This window comes from Vigna unguiculata, chromosome 6, assembly GCF_037176805.1.
Source record: "Vigna unguiculata cultivar grain cowpea cultivar isolate G323 ecotype 2 chromosome 6, ASM3717680v1, whole genome shotgun sequence".
In the NCBI taxonomy this organism is placed as follows: domain Eukaryota; kingdom Viridiplantae; phylum Streptophyta; class Magnoliopsida; order Fabales; family Fabaceae; genus Vigna; species Vigna unguiculata.
Window position 1 is genome coordinate 44,345,302 of NC_140797.1, and position 27,261 is coordinate 44,372,562.

General features: G+C 31.5%; 3 protein-coding genes across 4 annotated transcripts; 1 reads left to right on the forward strand and 2 right to left on the reverse strand.

Moving 5' to 3' along the window:
* The first annotated feature begins 8,228 nt into the window (after positions 1 to 8,228).
* On the forward strand, positions 8,229 to 11,498 carry LOC114188899 (uncharacterized). The gene is made up of 2 exons (XM_028077564.2): positions 8,229 to 10,820; positions 10,912 to 11,498. Exons 1-2 carry the CDS (start codon positions 8,757 to 8,759, stop codon positions 11,335 to 11,337), a joined length of 2,490 nt encoding a protein of 829 aa, XP_027933365.1. The 5' UTR covers positions 8,229 to 8,756; the 3' UTR covers positions 11,338 to 11,498.
* A 49-nt stretch (positions 11,499 to 11,547) lies between these two features.
* Positions 11,548 to 14,774, reverse strand: LOC114188901 (elongation factor Tu, mitochondrial-like). The gene is made up of 12 exons (XM_028077567.2): positions 14,580 to 14,774; positions 14,092 to 14,167; positions 13,895 to 13,987; positions 13,686 to 13,760; positions 13,308 to 13,412; positions 13,101 to 13,191; positions 12,769 to 12,974; positions 12,602 to 12,685; positions 12,444 to 12,509; positions 12,292 to 12,354; positions 11,924 to 12,164; positions 11,548 to 11,804 (listed from the first exon to the last, which is right to left on the reverse strand). The coding sequence occupies exons 1-12, from the start codon at positions 14,744 to 14,746 to the stop codon at positions 11,734 to 11,736; spliced, it is 1,338 nt and encodes a 445-aa protein (XP_027933368.1). The 5' UTR covers positions 14,747 to 14,774; the 3' UTR covers positions 11,548 to 11,733.
* Positions 14,775 to 16,125: 1,351 nt separating this feature from the next.
* LOC114188900 (uncharacterized) lies at positions 16,126 to 23,389 on the reverse strand. Of its 2 annotated transcripts, none has more exons than XM_028077565.2 (14): positions 22,968 to 23,389; positions 21,992 to 22,073; positions 21,306 to 21,409; positions 20,953 to 21,079; positions 20,225 to 20,319; positions 19,576 to 19,699; positions 19,152 to 19,232; positions 18,502 to 18,600; positions 17,669 to 17,827; positions 17,514 to 17,574; positions 17,346 to 17,413; positions 17,190 to 17,234; positions 16,918 to 17,097; positions 16,126 to 16,832 (listed from the first exon to the last, which is right to left on the reverse strand). In XM_028077565.2, the coding sequence occupies exons 1-14, from the start codon at positions 23,003 to 23,005 to the stop codon at positions 16,371 to 16,373; spliced, it is 1,725 nt and encodes a 574-aa protein (XP_027933366.1). In that variant the 5' UTR covers positions 23,006 to 23,389; the 3' UTR covers positions 16,126 to 16,370. The 2 variants fall into 2 exon arrangements, with proteins under 2 accessions (XP_027933366.1, XP_027933367.1); XM_028077566.2 differs by having other exon boundaries at positions 16,918 to 17,094; positions 22,968 to 23,387.
* Between the last annotated feature and the right edge of the window lie 3,872 nt (positions 23,390 to 27,261).

Sequence of the window (27,261 nt, forward strand, 5' to 3'; positions counted from 1 at the left end):
GATATTTTAGGTTTCGTTTTTAACAGGTGAGAATAAGTGAATTCCTATACTTGTATAATGAAATAAAGAATGTGGGGTTTGTATAAATTATTATATGCATAAATTAATTTAAATTATATGCATAAAGATCCAATCCGTTTATTTATATATATATATATATATATATATATAATTTACTAACTTGTGTTAGCGATGGAAAAAGTTTGGCATATTTTGTCAAAAGGTTATAGGCTTAATCTCTTATCATTTTTATTACTTTTTCCTCACAGGTTTTTCGTTATATTAAGTAGTTTAAGCCGTGGAAGTGATGTCTTAATATTATATTAGGAGTAGTAGAAGATGAATTTTGTTAAAATTTGGATTCCAAAGTTCATAGAAGCATGTGAGACTTATTTGATTATCTACTATTGGACTTCTATCAAATGATGTCAAATGTTTAGTCTGAAAATTTTTACGTTCAAATGTTCAATTCGACATGAAAAAGTATGTAGAAAAACTCAGATTAAATTACAAAAATAAGCAACAACTTTTATGTTACAATAAGATGATTGAAAATGTTTTTGTCTACGTTAGTTAATAAAAAAATCTTTTTAAAAACTAAAATTAAAATCAAGAAATATATTCAAAGGAAATAATAAAATAAGATTGAATATTACATATACAAGATTAAGATTCTTATTAAAAGTGAGAATAACACTTAAAAAGGTCCAATTCAATATCTTTTTATCATTCAGCTAATTTAACAAATTTTCGTCAGGATTTTTGGCAAGACAAATTAGAATCATGCAAAAAACTAATACCTCCTTTGAAGGGAACCAAAGCATAATGATTAAAAATAACACACATAACATGATTAAAACTTAAAAATAGTAGTAGTATTTTTTATATTATGATTTCAATCATTAATTAATTCTATCTTTATTCAAAAAAATCTGAATTGGCTTAAGCTTGTAGTTGTAGCATAACATAACGCAGATCTGTTTTACGTGTACGCGTAAAATAAAGCCAATATATTCTCCAAGCAAAAATGTGTGGCCAGGGTTACTTTAAGAAACCAAATAATCTAGATTTCATTCTTGTAAATTTCTAAGGTCCTCATTTCTTTGCCCTTCTTCTTTTTCTTTCACTTTCTTTTATTTTTCCCTTTTTGCCTAAGCTTTCTGGGACCCAGAAACGAAAACGAAAGAGCACTTCACCAAAACCTTTATTATTTTCCTTTCTCACCACATCAGAGGCACTCATTGCATTAATACTGAATAATAATGAGTACTCTCTTTCTTTCTGTCTCTGTCTCTCCCTTTTTTTATCAAACAATAAACAACACATATTATCCCTTATCCCTTATGAATATAAACACCTCTTGTCACTGCTTTTTCTTACCACATGCTAGTCCCAATTCTTATGCAGTTAGTTCTAGACTTAAATGCTATAGTTTATTCCATGAAAATTGTCCAACCAAATTTATACATTCTGATATTTTGTTATCGTTTTAGTTCAGCTCAAATTGAATTTCGGAGGACAACTCATAATATAATATGAATGTCTAGTATTACATGATCAGAAGAAAAAAAAAAAAAAAAATATATATATATATATATATATATATATATATATATATATATATATATATATATATATATATATATATATATATATATAGCAGCTAAAGAATACACAGTTGGTTATGATTGGAGATTCCAAGTTGATTAAAGATAAAGTTAGACAATGATATATAATTAAGATGCAAATATCATTTTGCATACTAGTTTTGTGATATTAAATTATACATTGATTCATGTAGTAAGATGGTTTCAGAAAGATATAATGAAGAATGCTTGAGGCCGAATCTTAACAAACAATTTTGTTTATTTTAGAAGATGTGCAGCACGCATGAGCAACGCAATTAGAAGTAACTCGTTTTGAATGAAAAATTGTGAGTGTCATGATAATGGTTTATCCGTGCACTCCAACATCAAACCACACAGATACTTTTCCGTGTCGTATAGCCTTTATTTAGAGAAACTAATGATAAACAAATTCAATTTTGTGTATATTTCGCTGTTCCTTTACATTCACATGTTTGTTGAGACTTAAAATGAATTTTATTCTATAAGCCGACCCAGTTTACTATATTGGATTGAATAGAAAAAAATTCAGTTTCTTTTTTAAATGTGGATCAAATTTAGCTCATTTAAGAGATGGCAAATAAATCCGTGCCCGTGGGTATCACCCGAACCCGTGCCCGTGGGTATCACCCGAACCCGTCCCCGTTTTGACGGGGAATCCCCGCTTTGACTGGGTATGGGTATGGGTATGGGTAATACCCGAAATTTTCAACTGGGAATGGGGATGGGGATATATATATACCCGCCCAAATACCCGTCCCCGCTTAAATTACTAAACTATTTATAATTTATTAAATAATCTAAAAAATATATATAAATAAATAATATATTTACACATAAAATATAATATAATATAATATAATATAATATAATATAATATAATATAGTATATATACATATAAATAAAATATACTTTTATATATATATATATATATATATATATTTACACATATACATGTAATATAATATAATATAATATAATATACATATAATATATATACATAATAATATAATATAATATATATAATATATACGTATAAAACAAATTAATCATTTAACTAGTGAGATCTTTTATAAACAAATTTATAACATTACAAATTTATAAAAATTTAAAAGAAATATATATATATATATATATATATATATATATATATATATATATATATATATATATATATATATATATAAAAGCATAAAATATCTACGCATATACATATAATATATATACATAATAATATAATATATATTATTATATTTATATTATTATATAATATAATATAATATATACTTAAAATAAATATATATCTATAAATATATATATATATATATATATATATATAAACATAAGATATTCACACATATAATATATATACATAGTAATAATAATATAATATATAATATAATATAATATATATAAATAATTATATATATATATATATAAACATAAGATATCCACACATATAATATATATATATACATAGTAATATAATATATAATATAATATAATATAATATAATATAATATAATATATATATATATATATATATATATATATATATATATATATAACATATTTCTCATTCTCTTTGTTTTTTTTATACACTTTGTTTACTCTCTCAATTGTTTGGTTTGTTTTTCAAGATTTAATTTTGAAGGTAATTTTTCTTCTTCTTATTACATAATTTTTACTTTCTGTACATGGTTATGTTCAAATAGGTGTTCCTCAATTTCATTCTATGAAATAATTTTTAGGTTACACATTTGATTATCTTTATTTATTTATTTATTTTCATGAAAATGTTTGACTCTTATTTTGTAGCTCTTCTTTTTGTTACTTTGGTTATACACTTTTTTACTCTCTTTTAATTGTTTGGCTTGTTCTTTTAAGGTTTAAGCAGATCTTCAAGGTACTTTTCCTTTTATCATAATCTTAATTATACATTTTTTTTTCCGTTATGTTATGCTCAAATGGATATTCTCAAATTTGGGTCACACATTTAATTATCTTTACTCCTTTATGATAATTTTATTTATTATTTATTTTTTGTTTCATGATAATGTTTAATTCTCAATTTTAAGTGCTCAATTGCATAAATCCTTAATTTAATTCAAGATCAAAAGATGAAGAATCTATGTTTAAATTTGAATTATTATTAATTTAATTTTGTTATTTGTGCTATTTCGTTTAAGTGGTATAATATAAATTTTTAATAGTATAAAAAATATTTGAAATATTTTTAAACTTGATTATTGGTTTTCCTTTTATATTTTGTTAAAAAAGAAATTAACCTTTTTACTTTGTTTGATTTTTTTTTGTTACGTATGTTAGTTTCTAGAGAAAATGAGCACAGGAGATCAAGATTTGCAGGTACCAAGTCCACCACAGTGTTCACAACAACCAACTCCCTTTCAAAGTTCCAATAATGACAGTCAATCTCCATTGAATCCATCTACGCAAACACCTTCAGAAGTTCATGATGAAATACATTCAACAACACAAGTAGAGCCTAAGAAAGGGAAATTGAAAAGTGTTGTGTGGGAACACTTTGAAAAGATAAAAGTTGATGGAAAATACAAAGCTAAATGTAACTATTGCAAGAAACTGCTTGGTGGAGAAACAAAGAATGGAACAAAGCACTTGCACCATCATACAAACATATGTATTCAAAAGAAGGCTTTAGCAAAAGGAAAAGGGGGACAAAAAACACTTTTTTCTAAGATTTCAAGTGGCAAAAAGGAATTGGCTTGTGGAGCTTATAATGAAGAAAATGCCAACAGGGAACTTGCAACAATGATTATATTGCATGAATATCCATTGTTAATAGTGGACCATATTGGTTTTATTAGATTCGTGACAACAATTCAACCATTATTTCAACTTCCTTCACGAAATACGATAAAGAAAGAGATACTCGGCATCTATGAACATGAAAAACAAGTTGTTATGAAGTTGATAGATACAAATAAAGGAAGAATAGCAATTACATCGGATATGTGGACTGCAAGCAATCAAAAGAAAGGGTATATGTCTATCACAGCTCACTATATTGATGACAATTGGACATTGCAAAATATAATTTTGAGGTACACCTTTTTTAATTTATAAATTTTCCAGTAATTTTTTTTATGCACCTCTAGAAAGATTATATGTCTTACAAAATATTGCTTAATTTATAGGTTCATTTATGTTCCCGCACCTCACACAGCTGATCGACTTTGCAATGTATTAGTTGATTGTTTGTTCGATTGGAATATTGATACAAAATTGTCTACTATCACTTTAGACAACTGCAGCACAAATGATAGCATGATTGAAAAAATTAAGGATAAGTTGAAGTTGGACACACTCATTAAGAAAGGGTCTTTGCTTCATATGCGTTGTTCAGCACATATCCTTAATTTGATTGTGAAAGAAGGGTTAGCCGTCCTAAAAGAAGGGGTGGAAAAAATTCGAGAAAGTGTAGCATATTGGACAGCAACTCCTAAAAGAATGGAAAAATTTGAGAAAACAGCTAGACAATTGCGAATTTCTTTCACTAAAAAGTTAAGTTTGGATTGCCCAACTAGATGGAATTCTACTTACAAGATGCTTGATATTGCCATATGTTATAAGGATGTGTTTTTTAGGTTAAAGCAACGTGAAGCTCAATACACTTCTTTGCCAACTGATATGCAGTGGGAATTTGCAAAGGATGTTTGTCGAAGGCTAAAATTATTTAATGACATCACAGAAATCATTTCTGGCTCCAAATACCCAACTGCCAACATCTTTTTCCCAAAGATTTGTGAGATCAAGATTGCAATAAATGATTGGGTTAAATCTCCTGAGATAACCATTCAAAATATGGCAATACAAATGTTAAAGAAATTTGAAAGTTACTGGAGTGTTATTCATGATATATTGGCAATTGCTTCAGTTTTAGATCCAAGGTACAAGATGGACATGTTAGAATATTATTTTTATAAATTGTATGGTAATGATTTTGATCTGAAACTTAGTAGGATTCGTCAAATGTGCTATGATTTGGTTTTGGAATATCAATCAAAAAAGAATGAAACTTCTTCTTATAGAGCTACATCATTGGAGTTGGGAAAGGATGTTGATAATGATGCGAATGAATTTTTAGAGTTTATGGCAAAAAAGAAAAAATCTAGAACTACAGTTATGAAAACAGAGTTGGATTATTACTTGGAAGAAGATAATTTGCCGGTTACACAAGAATTTGATATCCTATCATGGTGGAAAACAAATGGGTTAAAGTTTCCAACCCTTCAAGCAATTGCAAGGGATGTTTTAGCTATTCCAATAACAACTGTAGCTTCTGAATCTGCTTTTAGTACTAGTGGTCAGATATTAACTTCTCACCGTAGTCGACTTCATCATATTACTATAGAGGCTTTGATGTGTACAAGAAGTTGGATATGGAACTCAAACCATCTAGGTAAGTTACTCAAATTTATTAATATTTTTTGTTAGTATTTTTTGTGAATTCTCATCTAATATTCTACATTTGGTGTTTGTAGGTGTTAAAAAATTAAAAGGAAAAGATGTTCTCATGAGTGAAAATGAATCTGATGAAGAAGGTACATTATATTCTAGTAATTAAAATTTTCAATTTCAATTATTATATCATATCTAATTTTTCATTTTTTTTCTATGTGTAGGTGGATCGAATGCAAATGAAACCACTGATCATTTGTAAAATTAATAAATATTTTGGTTATTATAAAATTTTAGTAATGTGTAATTTTTTAGCTTTTATATAATTATTTGAATTTTATTTAGTTGTTATTTGATACTTTAATTTGAGATTTATACTATTATAATATTTTTCTTAATATTTGACATCATGAAAATCAAAAAGAGTATGTTATTTTAATATTGAATATTTTGATAGTATCATGATTCCGTTGGTGTGATTTTTAAATTTTTTTTATAAAAAATATTTAATTGATATATGGAACAATAAAAAAATGGGTATAGGTATGGGTATAAGAAAATACCCGTTACCCGGTGGGGATGGGGATGGGTCAAAAGTTGTATACCCGTTGGGTTTGGGGATGGGGATGGGGATGAATTTTTATTATGGGGATGGGGATGGGATCATGATACCCGTACCCGCCCAGTTGCCATCCCTACATTTAATCAGTTAATTAGACATATTTGATCTGATTTAAAAGTAAGACTATATGTAATCAACAACTATACTCTTTTATTTTTTTCATAATTTTTATATTTATATATATTTTAAATATTAAAATATTATTTAATAATATTTAAATAATATATATGTTTTAATTTATAATTACATAGTTGACTCTTTAATAAAATTAAAGTATTAGTTTTATAACAATGCTTGATAGTATAAGGAAACATTTTAAGTAAATTAATCGATTTAAACTATCAACCCGTCTGACACTACTTCTCTAATGTCTTTGCAATTCTTTCTCGTTTACATGATTCTATACTCCACTCAATTCATATATATATATATATATATATATATATATATATATATATATATATATATATATATATATATATATATATATATGTATATATATATATATATTAATGTAATTTATGAGCAAGTACATTTTCTATTTGCTGTATTGTTAATAGAACTCACTTCTTCACTTTACATTTCGCTTTTGTTTTGTTGAGTAAAGAAAGACTAGAAATGCATTGTTTCCTTATGTTCTTTTTTTAGAAGGATTATATTGAGTTATATTAAGCTTAGTGTAGGATTTGAATCGTGTAAATATGAGCTTAAGTAACCCACTTAGTTTGTGTTTCAAAATTAGATTATGCGGTTTTTTGTGTGAAAAAAAAAAATCGTGCAAGTAGAGTGGAATTAAGTACACCAAAATTAATGTCTAATTGTTATTATTTATTAATGTTAACCGCAAGTTGAACATAAATTAATGATAAATTGAAATACCAATAACATCTCACTTTGTGTTCAACAAAAACATTTTTAGATAAAATTATGAGCTTGCAAACCACAACTGGTATTTTTTTTTTTTTACTTGGTCGACCAATACTTTTCAATTGACAATTCATGAATGGATGGTATTTTGTTCAGTTATTCTTACTAGATTTCCACTAATGGAAAATATTTAGTAAAAATATGTTATTATTATTTTTACATAAATTAATATATTTACTGTATTTGTTTTTGTCAAATCAAATGTGTGCTAAAGTATACAAATCGGGATCTATTTGAACAAATAAAAAACTACCCACCTATGAACCTATTTAGTTTTGCATGATCGACTTTGAGAAAAAATAGATGTTTTCTGTTAAATAATTTTAAATATATTGTATATATGTTATATTTTCGTGAAAATCTTTAATGAATAACTCTTATTATTTAATACCTTGGAAATAATATTTGTAGTATATGTTATATCTATTTGACTCACATTTCCTCCTGTGAATGGTCCAAACTCCATGAAATCAGGAACAAACAGACAGAAAAAATGACAAAATTTGTATTTAGTAGATTTCATTCTTTTGTTTTGTAACAGCGATACGAATCTAATCAATGATTGCGACGGAAATCAAACTAGGTACCAGGTTATTCATACATGGTTTTCGTGCTGTTGAATTCGTAAAGACAACTTGAATGATGTTACAAAAGTAGAACTCTGTTTCTGTAGCTGCCGAACGTGAAAAAGAGAGAAAGACGAAGGCAGTTAACAACAAAGTGGTTGACTTGTTACTACTCCTTTGAATCAAAAGGGTGTGAATGTTCGAAGCTGCTACTTCATAAAAGCGTGAAATATCCGCTTTTGTGTTATACTACGTACTCTCTTCAGATTGTCACTTACAAGAAACTCTCTAGAAAGAGAAAACAATGCAAGCTTTGCAAGAGATAGAAACAAGTTAACCCTTCTTCACGTTACCAAGATTGCTACCAAAGCATAACCAACACCATCTTCAAACTAGACGAAAACAGAGAGAGCTTGACGTCACTCTTTCCTCAACACGCCTCATTGTAAACGTGCCCTCTAAGCTCTTCGTTCTCCTTCATTCCATTCCTGTATAAAACCCTCTCACCCTTCACCCTTCATAGACACAAGAAGGTTAGAAACATTCACTTCAAGGTTGCAACATACCATACCTTCATGGATCATAGACCTTCTCTGAAGACAGAGGGAGAGGAGAGTGTTTGTGTGAAAGTTGCTCAACTCAAAAGGCTAAGCGAGACAAGCAAAACCATCACAATGTTTGAGCCTCGCGGACTCGGCAGCATCGAGAAGAGAGACAGCGATGCAGATAACTCTTTTCCTTCCACGACGGTTCGAGCACCGGAAAAGAAGCTGACCCTCTTCGCACTTCGTCTTGCGGTGCTTGAAAAAGCAGCCACTAGTCTTGGAACTCTTGGTTTCATCTGGGCAACCGTTGTTCTTCTCGGCGGTTTTGCCATCACCTTGGACAAAACCGATTTCTGGTTCATCACCATCATACTGTTGATTGAAGGGACAAGGATTTTCAGCAGGAGCCACGAGCTTGAGTGGCAGCACCAAGCCACGTGGTCTATAACTGATGCTGGGATCAATAGTTTCAGGATGCTCAGGTCCAGTCCAAACCTGCTTCTTCAAGGTGTGAAAAGCCTTTTCAAGCCAATTGTAATGAAGAGGCAAAGGAGAGACATGGTGGAGGCTAATGTGACCCCCAGGTACAGGGATGGTACCTTTAACACAAGGACACCAACTCGCACGTGGATTAGTTCAGATGTTCCACTTCTACCATGTGCTAGATGGTTTTTCCTTTCAAGGCACATAAGCAAGCTTTTATATTGGCTTCAGCTTTTCTCTGCCACGGCTTGTGTGGTTCTTTCGTCTATGAAGCTCATCAAGCGTAATTATGGGGAGGTTGCCAAGGGAGACACTGACAGGAGGAACCGGGAGTCTGCTTTGAATATATTTTATGCCTTGGCTTTGGCTGAGGCTTTGTTGTTCTTGATGGAGAAAACTTACTGGGAATGGAAGATCAGTTACTGCAAACTGTTGGATGAGGTTAACAGAGAGTGCGAATTGGGGCCATCAGGGATGGTGTCGATTAGAAGGTTCTTTTATGATGCTTATTCTAGGTGTGTCAATGGAAGCATATTTGATGGGTTGCAAATGGACATTGTCTGTTTTGCCATGGATCTCTTGGCCTCAAACTCGCCTGATGAGGAGCTCATTGGAGCAAGGATTCTTCGCCAATTCGCGCTGAGCGAACGGTTTTCAGATGATACCCTGCAGAAGCTTGGAATTTCCATATCTGTGGTGGAGAGGCTAGTTGAGATGCTGAATTGGACAGACCACAAGGAGGAAGAAATTAGGCTCTCAGCTGCAGAGATTTTGTCAGCACTAGCTGGCAAGAAGCAGAACTCTCTTCGCATAGCTGGGATACCTGGCGCTATGGAATCGATTTCTTCTCTTCTCCAAACTAACAGGAACTGCATACCTGCAGCTGATGAAATTGGAGAAAAGAAACTCGTATTTGATCATCCAAATTATGGCTACTGGACATTTAACCATTTGGGACTCCTCATTCTGAAGAAACTTGCCCGTGATCATGACAACTGTGGAAAGATTGGAAACACCAGAGGTCTGCTCCCAAAGATCATAGACTTCACACATGCTGAAGAAAGGTTGCTGAAGAATGAGAATGTTACGCCATCTCAGATTCTGACAGTGAAGAGATCACTGCAGCTGGTGAAGATGCTTGCTAGCACAACAGGCACCAACGGGAAACATCTTCGAAGGGAGATTTCGGAGATAGTTTTCACAATCAGCAACATCAGAGATATTTTGATGCATGGAGAGAAACACCCCTTGCTACAGAAACTGAGCATAGAAATTTTAACCAGTCTGGCATTGGAAGAGGAGGCAAGAGAAAGGATCGGAGGCACAGGTGGAGTACTTAAAGAATTGTTCAACATATTTTTCAAAGATTGCACTGCTGAAAATCAGAAAGATGTAACCACTGTTGCTGGGGAGGCCCTAGCAATGCTGGCATTGGAAAGCAAGAGCAATTGTCATAGGATTTCGAAGTTAAAAGTAATGGAAAGGCTGATAGAAGCATTGAACGTTCCAATGCTTCGTGTCAATGCTGCTAGGATTATAAGAAATTTATGCAACTACAGTGGATCAGAATGCTTCAAACAGTTAAGGGAGGTAACAGCTGCCGCACCCACAGTAAGTATTCCTCTACCATCATAATTTTGGGCTAGTAACATGTGCCATGTATGCTTCAAACTTAATTTTTAACCATTGCACAACCTTGCAGATACTTCAGGCCATCATGTCACAAGAAAACAAGCTTCAAGAAGTGATGATTGGACTAGCGGCAAGTGTTTTCACATTCATGGATTCTTCTGAATCAAGCACTGTATTTGAAGAATCTCGAATCACTGAGGCTGAACTAGCAAATAAACTAGTCCATATTCTCAAGAAACACCCATATCCTCCAACTAAGGTCCCAAGGATAAGGAGGTTTGTGATAGAGCTAGCAATTTGGATGATGAAAGAAAGGGAAGAAAACATTCACACTTTCAAGGGTTTGGGGATGGAGGAGGTGCTGGAGAGTGTCTTGGAGACCACTTCAGAGCTTGAAAGCTTTAATGTTTTCTCCGGTACTGTTGGTCTGAACAGGCACAATCTACCAATTCACTCACTGGTTGAGACAGCATTGAAGTTGATGGAAGATAGGTGAAACAATCACTTTAATGGTATAGTATACCTGTACGTATGTGTGGAAACTAGTAAATCTCTAGGAAGACCACACTGTCTGGTGGGTCTGGAAATAGAGCCTGACTCAATGATTTATTCATTATTTGTTTTTTCAGATTCAATGTTACTATTTGAATTAAATAATACATGTGTCCCTTTATGATTAAATTCCTCCCTTCCTGCATTGAAATTGAACAAAGAAACTCCATATAATATTGGGTTTTTCTTCATTAGGCTAGACTGATGAAACTGAATCACCGCATCAACCACAAAAAACAGTCACATCATAAAATCCTCCTAGAAGGCTGCTCTTAGTCCCTATTCATGACTTATTTACAAATTACAGGTAAAAAAATGTTGTAGAATTTAGACCAACATCCTAGGAAATCACTTTGGAGACAACTCCTGCACCAACTGTTCTGCCTCCCTCTCTCAAAGCAAATCTTTGTCCTGTTGATAAATAAAGTGACTACTGTCAGAACATCATAATGCTGGATGTAATATGAATAACTGAGATCTGTAGATAATATGCGGAATCTTTATGATCTATAATCAAGGACTCTACCTACCTATTTCAAGAGGAACAGGTGACATCAGCTCAAAAGTTGCAGCCACATTATCACCAGGCATAACCATCTTAACATTTTCTGGTAATTCCACCTTTCCAGTAATATCTGCAGTCCTCAGGTAAAACTGAGGCTTATAGTTAGAGAAAAAAGCTGTATGACGTCCACCTTCATCTTTGGATAGCACATAAATCTCTGCTTCAAACTTCTTATACGTTTTCAAAGCACCAGGCTTGGTCACGACCTGCAATTTCACCAACAGAAAATTTAGAAACAGAAAAACAAAAATAAATTGGTTCGTTTTCACTACCATATGAAGTTTTAATCAATGCTGAACAGAAATTTGATAACCTTGAGTTAGTCCCACTCACCATTCCCCGTTGAACATCATCGCGCTTCAGACCACGAAGAAGAAGTCCCACATTATCACCTGCCTAGAAATGGAAACACAACTAATTATCCATCAATTCAAATTCAGGTAAAAGGAACGAAGAAGAAGGGATGGTTCCATGATTTTACTTACTTCCCCTCGATCCAAAATTTTCTTGAACATTTCCACACCAGTAACAGTAGTCTTCAAAGGTCCACTCTGTAAACAGACAGAGAAATACAAAACCATATAACATAAAGCAAAACACTCATTAACATGACATTATAATACATATTTGATTTCATGTGTACCTGTGTTAGTCCCAATACTTCAACCTCCTCTCCCACTTTGATGGTGCCTTGTTCAACACGACCAGTGACAACAGTTCCACGCCCCTAGAAAAAAAAGAAAAAAAAAATAGAGTACCAAGACTACTTATTATGTTCTGTTTCACATGAGTTGTGATCTTTTTGCTTACCTGAATTGAGAAAACGTCTTCTATTGGCATTAAGAAAGGCTTGTCAAGTTTCCTCACAGGATCAGAAATGTATTCATCCACAGCATCCATTAGTTTCAAAATAGCCTTCTTTCCAAGTTCTTCATTTGTCCCCTGTAAAGCAGAGAGAGCAGAACCTCGCACAATTGGAATTTCATCCCCAGGAAATTTGTAGAAATTAAGAAGTTCTGCAAAAAGTTTGGTTTGTCAATGGATGCACATCCATTTAGTGGAAAATATAAATAAACATTATGATCATTAGTACATTAAATTTTCTTCCCATTCATATAAAACGATAAGCTAATACTTCATACCACGAAGCTCCAGTTCCACAAGTTCAAGCAACTCTGGATCATCAACAGCATCAACCTTATTTAGAAAGCAAACCAATGATGGCACACCAACCTGACGCAGGAAACAAGAAAAATACCCATGCATGTTATGGTATTTTGGTTTTGTCGTAATCTAGTAAGATTTCATAAAAACTGAGTTTTACTTTTGCATATTGACAAAATAACAACCTGCCGAGCAAGCAGTATATGTTCTTTTGTTTGAGGCATTGGCCCATCTGGTGCAGAAACCACAAGAATTCCACCGTCCATTTGTGCAGCTCCAGTTATCATGTTCTGCGATTTGAACAAATAAATTAATTGAAGATGAGTACATGCGGATTATAGAACATACACAAGAGAATCAAATAATCAATCATGCACAGATAAGATCAGACATTCTTCAGAGTAAGGCAAATTATGTTCATTGAACTCAATAGAGAAGGAAAAAAGAATTAGGATCGTAATTCACACCGAGAAAATTGACCCATATAAATAAAGAAAACAATTAATCCACCTGTTGAAGTAGATACTTTAACCAAGTCTGATCCAATTTCCAACTAACATTACCTTAACATAGTCTGCATGTCCTGGGCAATCAACATGGGCATAGTGCCTCTTTGCTGTCTCGTACTCTACATGAGCCTGCAAGATCGTCATGATAAGAGGCCCAAGAGAAGGTAACAAAATTTTGTTCATATAACATTCTAGTTATGTATCATTCACTATATGCATAATTTTAGAATGGACTTCCAAAAAGACAGTGATCTATCTCTCACAGTAGCAATAGTAATTCCTCTCTTCTTCTCCTCGGGAGCCTTGTCTATTTCCTCGAAGGCAACGGCTTTGGCTTTACCTTCTTCAGCTAGCACCTGCAAGTTCCACAATATCACAAAAAGGTTTATGCCTTAAAGAAAATAAAAGGTGGAATTTCTCTGCACTGTTTAAGTATGAAGACAAAGAAATCAACCCAAACCTTGGTTATTGCAGCAGTTAGTGTAGTTTTCCCATGATCAACATGTCCTATTGTGCCAACGTTAAGATGGGGCTTTCTGCAAAGACAAACAATAAAAAAGAAACACACTTTAAACAACCCTCGTATTGCAAAGGTCCTTTTTTACGTGGGATTCAATAGATGTCTCTATCTGCTATCTTTATTTCCATATCCACAATACCCAATGCCTCCAAAAGGATTGGTTGAAGAAGAATAAGAATACATACATATATAATGAAGACTGTAAGAAAATAATGAAACGGGTTACTTTGGCGATCTGAGGCCAATATTTTGCTTATATACGTAGATGAATCACCACATGCAAGGTTAGGTATATTATCATATTAAGTAAGAAACACCCATAACAAATATAAATCGCTTTGGCCACCACCAAAAGAAACTAACAAGAAAATCTTCAACTAACATAAAAAGAAGAAAAAAAATTAGTGTTCTCCCTAGAAAGGTCTTACGTTCGAGTGAAGGTGGCCATGGATCTCCGTAAAGAAACAAGATCCAATGGAGATGCATTGTAGTTTTGGGATATGGTGGCACAAGAGAATGAATGAAAAGCATTTGTGAAATGCAAAGAGAAAAGAAGACGCTTAGAATATAGGTTTCTGATAGCAACAGAAGCCATAGGGATGAATTATAGTAAAGGAGAGGAAGAAGAGATGATGACAAGTGAAGTTTGAATATTACTTTCTTGTTCTTGTCTACTTTTGTTATTTATAACAAACACGTTGTTGCAACAGAATCCATAAAGATCTTATGATACAACCTAGTTCAATCAATACTAATAAAATAATGATATAATAATTAAATAATATTAAAAATGTAATATCATAACCTAATGATATTAGAAAAAACACATTAAAATATATATATATATATATATATATATCATAATATTTAAATGTAATGTTCAAATGTGATGATAGTTTTTAAAATAACAATTTCTTAAACAATGTATAAATTTTCCATTTTTATTTTTAAAATAATAAAATAATTATATTAAAAAACTGTCGTAAGTTATGCTTTAAAAAATTCATCAACTAGTAATTTTTAACCAAATTTATTTTCTTAATAATTTTTAAATCAATCTTATTAATCTTTACCATTTTCTTGTTTAACCGCCGGGCCAATTGTTACAAAATGACAAAACTCAGTGACACACTAATTTTTTTTTTAGAGAATTAAAGGAGAAAAGTATATCACAACTTTAAAAATAGAATGGTTGACCCACTAAGTTAAAAGCTCATGTTTGAATGTGACTTTTCTTATTATTCTTAGGGAAATAACTTCTTATTGTGCCCAACTGTTTTTTCTTGATTGTCAATATTATTTCTTTTGTATGAATTATTTCTTGATTGTCAATATTATTTCTTTTGTATGAATTTTTTCTTGATTGTCAATATTATTTCTTTTGTATGAATTTGTTGTTCATTTTCATTTGATAGTTCTGTTTAGTGTCATGGTTGCACAAATTGTGAGTATTCTTTTATTTTTAGGTTCATATTACAAATATGAATTCAATTAGAATATATTTACACTGTACACATATTTTACATTGTTTTACACACCTTGAAATAATTTTTTATTTATTTTCAAACTAAATTAATATAGTAGAAATTTGTTGAGATTGGGAAAATTAGTAAAATTAATGAAAATTGATTAATCCTATTATTAATATTAACGGAAATTACAATAGTGTTACTACTAGGGTTAAAAGAGACAGTAAACAAAAAATTGTCTTTTAAAAATAAAATATCAACCAGGCTAAAACATTTTGACATGAGAAAAATTGTTGTTAAATATTGCCCCCACTGTTTTGCGCTTCAAAATGTACATAATAATCATATTATTATTATTATTATTATTATTATATTATATGAAAAGAAATAGATGGATAAAAAAACTATTTACAAAGTAATATAAATTTACCAAAAGATCGTGAAAGCCGCCCCCAGAGTAGTTGGACACGATTACACCAATCTTTGATAACAAAAACGAAAAAAATTAAAGGAAAAATCAATAAATCATGAATAAACGAGGACCAGTAATGCAGACTCCAGAAATTACAATTCGAAGGGGTAATAACACAACAATTCTCTGTTACAGTGAAAGAATTTTAGATAAAAGCTACACGATAACCTAAACATGCAAAACTTTAGTACAAACAAACAACCTATTTCTTCTGTGGGGCATTTTACAAACTATGTAGTAATTTTTATAGTCATAAAAAACAATGACTCTCTCTAATGTTATCGATTGTATCTGTTTCTGAAAAAGTTGAAATCCCAACGCCGCAATAAGCCATTCAAGACATTGCCTGTTGGATTCTTAATAACAGTTACTGTGGCTTTTGTATAGTGTGATATGTCAGTGTCAGATGAACTTTGTAAGGTAGCAGAACTGTCATTACTAGTAGAAGCACTGTCTGTAATACTCCCACTGTCTAATGGTGGTAGTGATATTTTGTTCGAAGAGAGACTTGGAATCATTGAAATGGAATTTGACTCAGTTTTCAAGGGCTCGCATACATCAGATGCAGTGGAAATTGTTGCGGCTGTGGAATGCACACAGTTTTTGAGTAAAGAAGATTCTATCTGCACAGGGTTGGAAATCTCTTGTGAAGAACCGTGTGAATCATTCTTGTCTGATGGCTCAACAGACATGGTATGTGGTTGTTCTACCTCTGGATCTATCACTGTTTCCATGAACATCTGAATGAAAAGTTTCAGTTTATACCATCATGCATTCAAAATTTTGAATAATGTTATGTGATAACAGATTGTAATATGGACTCACTTTTTGTTCTTCCATTGCAGTAGATGGAATGGCCGTGAAGTCATCGAGTTGAAATTCCACGTACTGGTCATCACCACCTAAATCGGTTGGGACAAGGGGACTATAGAGACGACCATTTGATAATTCAAAACTAATCATTGCAGAAGAGGAGGAGGAAAGATCATCACATTTCTGTGTCTGCTGCACAAAGGTACAGCACTAATTTACTATTCATATGGAGAAAGAACAAAATATATTTTAATACAAAGACATGAAAAAAGATAAAACAATACCTCACAATCACGGTATCCATCTTTTGAAGAAATATGTGATGGAACCTGAGAAAGTCAAACAACAGTTATTACAATGTGAATATTTTCACAGCAAGTTGTTGGAAATTGCATGCTATTTGAGTTCTGACAGTAAACTAAGAACAAAGAAACACAAACCTCCATCCTACTCATTGGTCTTTTTGAACGGACTTGCTTCTCATCCATGCTACTGCTTGTTGATGATTCTGCAATTAACAAAGAAACAAATAAGAGCTTTGCATTAGAAGCAGGGCTACCAAATGCATATCATGGATACCAATGCATAAGGAATAGTTTGAGTCATGCCTTTGTTTTGAAATGATGGTTCGTTGCCATAGCCAAATTCATGCACGGATCTCCAAACATCCTGTGTAAAAGAAATAAACATCGAAAAAAATGTTAAAGAATGGAACTTGGCATTCTGACCAAAATGAAATCAAAGAGATGCATGGTGAATTTACCTTACCAAAGTAATCATTCATAATGTCAAAAAATGATTCCCCGAGCTCATCGTCTGGAGGTTGCAGAACATTGTGAAAAAACAAGTTTACTGAATCAAAATAAAACTGAGGACGGGGAGAATTGTGATCTCCATCAAATTTAATTATGTTTTTGTCTCCCTACAAACCATAAACAACCCATGTTTAGATCAAAAAAGTCAGACATACAAGAATGGGTAAGGTAACTAAGACGATAAAAGAAAGAGAGAATGTGATGTCTAAAATGGATTATTCGTATAAGAACCATAACATGTTCTGTTTGAGAAACTATCTAGAAGACATTTTAGAATTCTAAAGCAGCAAACATGCATAAAGTAACAGAGGCTTACGAAAATGACAACACTGTTTGATCAGAGTTGGAAGACAACTGTAGTTATGTAATCAGTTTAGTATAAGACTAATGTCCTTTGAGAAATTAATTAAAAAGAATTTTTTATTGATACGTGTAAAAATTTATTTTTCTAAAATTTTCAATGTGTTTTTTCATAATTACCTATAAAAGTGTTCTACTTTTAATTTCTTAATCATTTCTTGATTAGGAAGACCCTTGGTTTAATAAACAAAAAGGAAGCAGGAAGTAAAAATTCTTGGTGGAATATGTTTTAGTCCATCTAAATATAGAAATATTCCTTCTCTTAGTTCCTAAAAAAATCGGTCTTCTTTTGGTCCCTTAGTCCATGTCATGGACTACACAACAGATTTTCATAAATGAGACTAGAAGAAAAAAAGGGACTAAAAGCAAACATTGTCCTACTAAAACATATTTAAGCCAAATTCTTGCAAAACATATTTACCATATAAGCTTCAAATATACGATCTGAATGATGAGGACGAATAAAATCATCTTCAATGGCATGCCCAAGTAGAGCAGGAACAAAACAAGATTTTGCTACCTGCAATGCAAACAAATAACGAATGAATGCGGTGAAGGATATGAAAGTGTGAAAACCCAAAAGAAATTGAATATTGTAGATTTTCCCCGAATTTTTTTTTTCGCTCACTCCTTTAATAGAAAAAAAAAATGTTTCATAAGCACATAACAGAAAAATTCTACACGTTTTGAAGTCATTATTTGACATGTTCAATTCAAGAGAACAAAAAATTGTACACACCATTTCCTTTTCGGTCGTTTTGCCTTAGTCCTTCTATATTTCATGAATACTTTGAACTAACCAGCACAAGCATGAGCGACAAACTAAGTATACATTTATCCAAAAACAGAGAGAGAACAAAGACTCAATTTCAAGTTCAAGCTAAAAAATTAAATGTTTCTCAACCAAGCTGGGGTGGATTTGAACTAGAGTTATGCAAACAAATAAAGATAAAAGCAACGAAAGCTCACCAATTACTTTTCTGTCAAATCGATGATTATTTACATACAATGCACAAAGGAAAAAAGAATTAAAATTTTTCATTAAACAAAAAAATCAAGACAAAAAATAACCTTCAGTGTGTTCAAGTCCATTATGTCAAATTTTGCCTTCTTCTGGATTGCTTTTCGCATGTATTGAATTGCAAACTTCACCTGTAACATGAACCAATATAAATGAACTATTAATACATGGAAAAATTGTAGGGAAATTACTATCTATTCTTATAAGAGAGAAACCAGGGCTACGAAAAGTATTTCAAGCCCTATGTATTTAAAGATTCCTTTGAAGGGCTAAACATGCTCATATGTTGCAAACTTTTGATTACGTGTGGTTGGTAACAGACCATATACTAAGCCTGGATGTGATTTTCGTAACTCCAATGTGAATAAGCATTATAAGATGAAATGAGATTATAGATTAATAGTTTTGGTTACATTACTTTAGTAGAAGTATTCTCATTTTCATCCGAAAAATGTAATACATTGTTACACTCACTGTGAATTTTGGCAGACGGACTCTGTATGTACCTACAAGTTCCATCATTAAATCAACCAAATCCGAGAAGGGACTGTCCAAAACCATCCCTGCAATTGAAGGATCCTCAGCTCCATACATAAGGCTGCAAGGAATGACATGATTAATGGAGAGAAGGAAAGTGATATATATATATATATATATATATATATATATATACTGGTAAGACTGAATTGCGATACAATCAGGGAGTTTATACACTGACTTTAAGAATAAACTGCCATTATCGTTAAAAGTCTCACGTCGATTAGAGATAAGGTCAATTTACAGACCATTCATTAATGTTTAGTCTAACGCTCTTTTACTAGTTAAGGTCATGTACGATTACCAATGCCATGATCATTAACAAATAAAAAGAAATTGTACTGAACTCTTTTTTCATATTTCATCTCAAGCCACACCAGCTCTTACTAAAAGAGTATGCCAAAGATAAGGTGAACTATGTGGTTTCTAATCTTTAACAAAGTAATCAACTTATTGACAATTAACTACAAGGTCAGACTTATAATGGACCATATACAACCCTATGTACAACCACTATCTATGAGACCTTTCTTTAACTTTATTTACAATGTAAGGTCGTATGAAGAAGTAGATGATGAAAAGTTACCAAGTCACAGCACCCATCGAGCGTCCCCATAAGCCAATCAAAGAGACATTTCCATCTGCCCGCAGATAGTTGACCACAGCCCTCAGATCATCCTTCTGAAAACACAAGAATGTTAAATAATATTCATAATGGAAAGGGCAACAAAGAAAATGGTATTAGTGCATATGCAAACTCACAATATAGTACAACCATAAACATTTCATTTACACTGTGATGTGTTGTAAGCAATTTTGAAAAAAATGAGGGTCAGAAGTACCCTGCCTCTGGCACATGGTAAGTTTCATATTCTCTGCCAATGATACTCCAACATAAATGTTACTAAAAATAATTTGGACAGGTTGATAATATTTTTAGCATTGAACTTGAGTATACGCCAGTTTATTTGGTTTTCCTCTGCCCCTTTTTTCATTGGATTATCTTCCATTTTATCCACTTTTATTCAACTAGAACCTCTAACAGTCCTCTCTTCTCGTGATCAAGCCCTAGGTAAATTTTGTCAGTTTAATCGCATTAGGTGCTACTCTAACTTTGAAAACCTTTCATTCCATATATTAGTCTTTTTCTGATATACTTTTTCTTTTGGTCTCTTGGCCTTTTGACGCCCGTGATCGATATGGAGAAAATTAATCCCCATCAAAGACAGCAATAAAAGTAATTGTATCAATGATGATGATCCAATTAAATATGAGATGTTTCAAAGATCAAACAGTTAATGAGAAAGCACTTACTTCATTCCAACCTAGAGTGACATGCTCTCCTCCAGAGATTCCCGATCCTGAGAAATCCAGGGTAAAAACTGTAATATTTGAAGGAAGTAAAATTATAGCAGCTTCACTGGCATCAGCCCTGCATCCACTGCCATAAACATTGTACAAAATAAGCAAGACCGCATGAAACTGAAATAAATTAAATGTGAAGCACCAACCAGCAACCAACAGCAAAGAATACATTTATAGTGCTACATAAAAAAACTGAAAAAAATAAAAAAATAAACGTTTGAAAATGGAACTGTCTCTTTCAATCATGGAATTGCATGCTAGCCAAGTAAACCAACAAAGAAATGCACTTATCTCAGAATTACCTGTTTCCATGGCAATATATAACGCATGGCAGAGGCTTTCCATCGGGACTGACAATTGGCATGTAATGACTGCATTGAAGAATATCCCCATGGCTGTTTTTTATCTGCAGAATATCAAGTATTACATGAGAATCTGTTAATTCAAGTGATCAACTCAACCAAATAGAATGAGTTAAAAATTGATTTGGTACATAAAAAGAAGATCAAATACATTCATTTCATATGCTACAATAAACAGAGTAACATACTAATTTTTATAATTGGCTAACCCGTTCCTTCATTTTTCTGGAATCCTAGTCAAGAAATACTTTGAGACAGTTCTCCGAAAGAGCAATCAAATAAATTGGGATTAATGAAACTAACCTTCTTTCATGGTTAAACTTATGATTACAAAAGTGGAACTATTTAGACGAGCTTGTCCGTAAGTTCAAATTAGCTTATGAATAAGCAAACTTATAGAAGCTTTCTCCTGTAACTTCCCAAAAACTTTAATTTCATGTAAATAAACTAATTCTTAACTTGTGAAAAACTCAGTTTCATTGTTTCCTACGCATATTTTTCTTTCCAAGAAGTTCTTATACAAAAGTTTGTCCAAACAAACCTTATGAAACTAGATAAATCAACTATCTCATGTATTTCCCAGAACCAATGCTTTACCAACATACTGAATTTATTCTTAACTGTACCTCCACATCCTTCCGTTGAAACCACTTTCCTTTTAGCATGAACTCATAATCCAATAAATCACTCTTTGGATCATATTCAGCTCTGCATACCAGAAACAGATACAGTCATATAACATAAATGTCACAATTACACTTAAAACATAAACAGAGCAAAAAATGACTATCATATAGATAACAGAACTCAATGTCAATTCATCTTATAACATAATTGCAGAAAGATGACCTCAAGTATGTAGCTATTTTTAGAAGGGCATATCAGATATATCTTCAAAAATAGAAGAATGTTTTCTTTCATTGTAACTCGGGAAATATTTTAACTAACATGGTATTTTCATTTCCCTTACTTTTTTTTTTTTTTGAGGAGTCCATATATTCTCATCTGTCACCCAAAAGCCTAAAGAACATTTCAAAAGTCTAGTGTTCTCGAGATTCAGAGGATAATTGTTACATGATGCACAGATCTCATTTTCACAACAGAAAACAATGGGAACTTGTTCTAGTAATACTAATATAGAAGGTATGAATTATAAAATAAAAGCTTTTTCCAAATGTTTGTCTGGAAAAGTAAGAAATTTGCAGAACAAGCTTGCCGTGGCTATCAGTGTTCACAGTATAGTATCACGTAAAGGTTTACAGTATACTCACATTACATAAAAGTAAGACTTTTACAGTAGCTTAACAACAGATCTCAAAAATTTCCAACAAAACAAGAGTTAACAGGATGAGCACACTATGATAGGCTCTATGATCGTATGGAGATGCAAAGGAAATGAAAACACTAAACTGAATATACTTGTATCTTGCTCTAGTAGCTCTTTGCTTTTGAAAAAAAAAAAGACAGGGAAGATTACAATTATACTAAAAATCAATAAGAAGAAGCATAAGTAAATACCAAGATGAGAATGTGAAGAAAAAAAAAGAACTTTGATTAAAAAAGTGGATCCCAGCAGAGAGGAAGAAGGAGAAAAGATGGTACCTGGGTGGCCGAATTATGAAGTTGACAAGCTGTTCCATATTTTGAAACGATCAGAGATGTGATATGTTTCAGGTGTTCAAGCAAACGTATAAAACATTTGAAATTAGAAGGAAAAGAAGAAAGAAAAAGTGTGGAAAGAGAGAGAGAAAGAGGGTTTAGTGAGAGAAGAAGACAACTGTGAGACAAAGAAGAATGAAACAGAGAGAAAGGGACCGAGGGAGCAGGCTTTTGTTTTTGTTGGTCTTTTGTTTACTTCCAAGCTCCAACTGTGCTTCTTTTCTTTGCTTCTGTTGGAAATAAAAAAATAAAATAATAATAATAGTAATGGAAAAATTGATGTTGTTGTTGTGAACCTTGTCTGGTCGTCGCCTAGCTTGTGCCAAACTTCCAACTGAATGCAGACAGTACATAAGCTGATGATGCTGTGCTGCTGACGGAATGAATGGACTGAAAATGCAAGAATACGATACTGTATTAAATCATCGGTCCTTTCAAAAAATAATACTAAGTTTGTGCCAGTTTTTAATATTTTTCTTTTATTTTATATTTTCTTAATTTTACTTTTATATTACAAAAGCACCAATGCGGTGCACATGATCCAGTATGCTTTGCTGTGCTGACGAGGAATGATACATAAGCCTTCATGATATCATATTACATCTCTCTATGTTTTCTCTCCCTCACTTTTTAGAGATCATATATGTTTCACAATGAAAGAATTAATAGATTGTTTAATAAGTAAAAACTTAAAGAAAATATTGTGAACTTGTTTGATTTGAATTAAGATGAATATACTACTTTATCGTTAGATAAGTTTGACAAATTTTATAATAGATTATCCAGTGTAGGACAATAACAATCGATACAAACATTATATTAGGGAGGACAACCAGCTTACCATGCTATGCACATCAGCTATATTCTTCTCTCGTGCGAGAAATTCAAGAGCGCAGAGTAATAACTTTGAGTTAAACATCTTTGTTTTTTCGGTTTCATAACTTTTTATTTAAATTTTGAATTAGTCCCTTTTTAAAATTTTAAATTAATTTAAGTTTTTCATTTTTAAAATATGTAGACTTAGACTTTTTAATCAAATTTTGTTGAATTTATTTAACATTTCAAACACACACATTATGATAGTATTTAAGATAACATTGAAGCGAAGATGTGTCAATCAGTATAAATAACTTCAATACAATCATGTATTGTGTTTGAAACGTCAACTATATTTAACAAAATTTGGTTAAAAGGACTAAATTCATGTATTTTTTAAAAATAAATGGTTAAATTGATTCAAAATTTTAAAAATGAACTAATTTCAAATTTTACTAGAAGTTAAGGACCAAAAACATATTTAACCCAATAACTTTTAAAACAATATATATATATATATATATATATATATATATATATGAAAAATCTGATCTGGTTGTATTGTTCTGAGATAAGTTGAATAGATGAATTTTGATCTGGTTTTGATACATGAAAAATCTGGAGTTGGATTTTGAAAATTATTTGGCAAAAACTATACGGAAATGAAATTGATAACATAATGTTGTATAAGTTGTGGATATATAGTTTACGCGATACTCTTGCTCCTGAGTTATATTGTTTAGATTAAATTCTTAAGATGTGACTTTATCGTTATTGACATGTTTCTAACCTATAACTCCACAAGATTTTAATCTAAAATAATTTCTACTAAATTCAACTTAATTATTCAGGAAGGATTATATCCTCCTCCCATATATACTTTTGGGTCACTAAGAAGAGCAAAAGTCCATTGATACTTTTTGGTAAATGCGAAAACAAAATAGATGAACTTACCCAACAATAATCAACATGTGGATCCACCACTTATGTTGTGTTTCATGTGTTAGCAAGACATCATAGGTTGTAACAGCCTTTTCTTCTTTCTGAAAACATGGCCATTTCACAAATTATGGTAATTAATTATTGATGTTCGAGTTATATAGAAAACCGTGACTTTAACATAATGAAAAGTTAAAACGATCATGGCATGTGATGTGAGAAGTCATAAAAGTGCTAGCCATGATTGAGGTTTGGTTTCAATCATATCCTTTTCTATTGGTACTCCATCTTAAATAGATTTCATCTTAAAATAATTGTAGCTTTTGTAAATATATAAAAATGATTAAAAATCACTTATCTTCTCATGTTCTAAAAAAATATAGTTATTTGATTTTTCTATGTTTTTAAATTAATTACTTTCCCTTGTTTTTTTCTTCAAAATAATGCCTCTATAAAAAAAAAAAGGTTGTTTTTGTCAAATAATTGTAATAAATTGCATTAATTGGTCTATGACTGAAAATTGGTCTAGCTAAAGGCATCAATTAAGTCTTATTTTTTTATAAAAAAAAAAGGATAAATAGCATTTCATGTCCATATAATTACTTGATCTCAGTTAAATTTTAATCTTTGTTAAAATGTGGTTTACTATTTTAAAGGTAATATTTTTGGCATTTAAGTATTAGGGGATTTGGATCTGTACTATAGTTATCAGAAACAAATCATGAAAAAAAGTGATAAAAAGAAAAGTGTCGTAATTATAGTTTAGTAATTTATTCAATTTGGAGAAACAAAGTGAAGGAAAGGTGGTTTGTGTTTTAAAATTACTATTTAATTTTGGTGCAATTCAAATATGTGTATATGTGCAATATATTGTTGTGTGAAATGTACGAATAACACAGATTTAGTTTTGAAATATTTTTACAATTATTAACACGTATAGTAACATATATAAAAAATTATAAAATTAAAATAGAGAAAAATAAAAATACATATAAGATGTTTAAAGTAATTTGGACGAGAGAGATAAACAAAAATTGGTATAAGTTTTAATTTTTTACTTAGATTAAATATTATTACACTTAAGAACACAATTTAAGAATAATTTAGTTTTTTCTTTTATTTTTAGAGATATATTTTACAGGTCAAATAAGGGATATAAAATTTTTGTGTCCGCGCATAGATCAAATTCACGACGAATAGGTAGTATTTGTTACCGTAAGTAGCGGGTAGTGAGTATTTTAATACTCGTTTATAAACGGATTAGGTGTGAGTATCATACTATCCGTACCCATCGGTAGAATTGTCAAAATGGGTTGGAACCCGTGAGCCATTAGGCCCACTGCGGGTTCGGGTCGGATTGGGTTAAATTTGTTTTACAATTTCAATACGGATTGATTTTTGACCCGGCTCACCCGGGTTGAACATGTGGTGAGCCAAGTTGGCTCACCAACCCGCAAATATAGGGTCAACACAAGTGTTTTTTTGTTAAGTTGGACTTTGCATTTGGGTTAGATTATGTTTTTTTCTTTTCAGCCAACACATAGATAGTTTGTATTTTTGTGATTTTGGTTTGTATTTGGATTGTATTGAAGTTTATTTAGATTTTAATTGGAATTATAATTTAGTTTGACTGAAAAATAAATAAAAAATAATATTTTTTTTAATTAAGTGAACCCGTGAGACAACCCATTTAACCTACAAACTTGTGGTGGGTTGGACCGGGTTCGAATTTTGTTGGCTTGCTAATAAGTGAGATGGTTGGGTTGGCTCACTAAGCGATCAACCGTGGTAGGTCAAGTCGGGCCGGACCAGGTTACCCGTTTTGACAGTTCTACCAAGAGTACTCGTTACCCGTAAAAAATTAAAATTATGTTTTATTAACTTAATTTAATTAAAATTAAATTTTAATTTATATTTTATTAGATTAGATTTAAGTTAAAGTTAAATTTAATTTATATTTTATTTTACATTTTGTTTGTAATTTTATTTAAATTTAATTTTAAAAATTTATAAAATATATATTTTTTAAATATTTGTATGTATTCATGGGTACCCACGAGTTTAAAAATATCCGTGAATATTTTTTAAATATTTGCGGGTATCCACGTATACCCACGAGTTTAAAAAGATCCACGAGTATGTTTTAAATTGGTATCTGCACGGGTAGCAAATGATTTTTTGTTGCGAGGTTGTGAGTAGACAGACACTATTTGTGTCCGTCTCGACCTGTTGTTATTCCTAAGTAAAATCAAGACGAAAGTTTATAGTAAACATACCGTAGTAATTGATCTTAACATATTATTTTGATGTATTTGAGATCAAAATATTTTGGTATTATATGTGGATATGAAAGATGTTTCAAAGACAAATCCTCGTCTTTTCAATAGAAGGAAAAATTGATTCCAAATATAAGATTTCATTTCTTTAACTCTCAACTAAGCAAAATATGAACCATCTTTAATTAAACTTTGACTGTTGACTT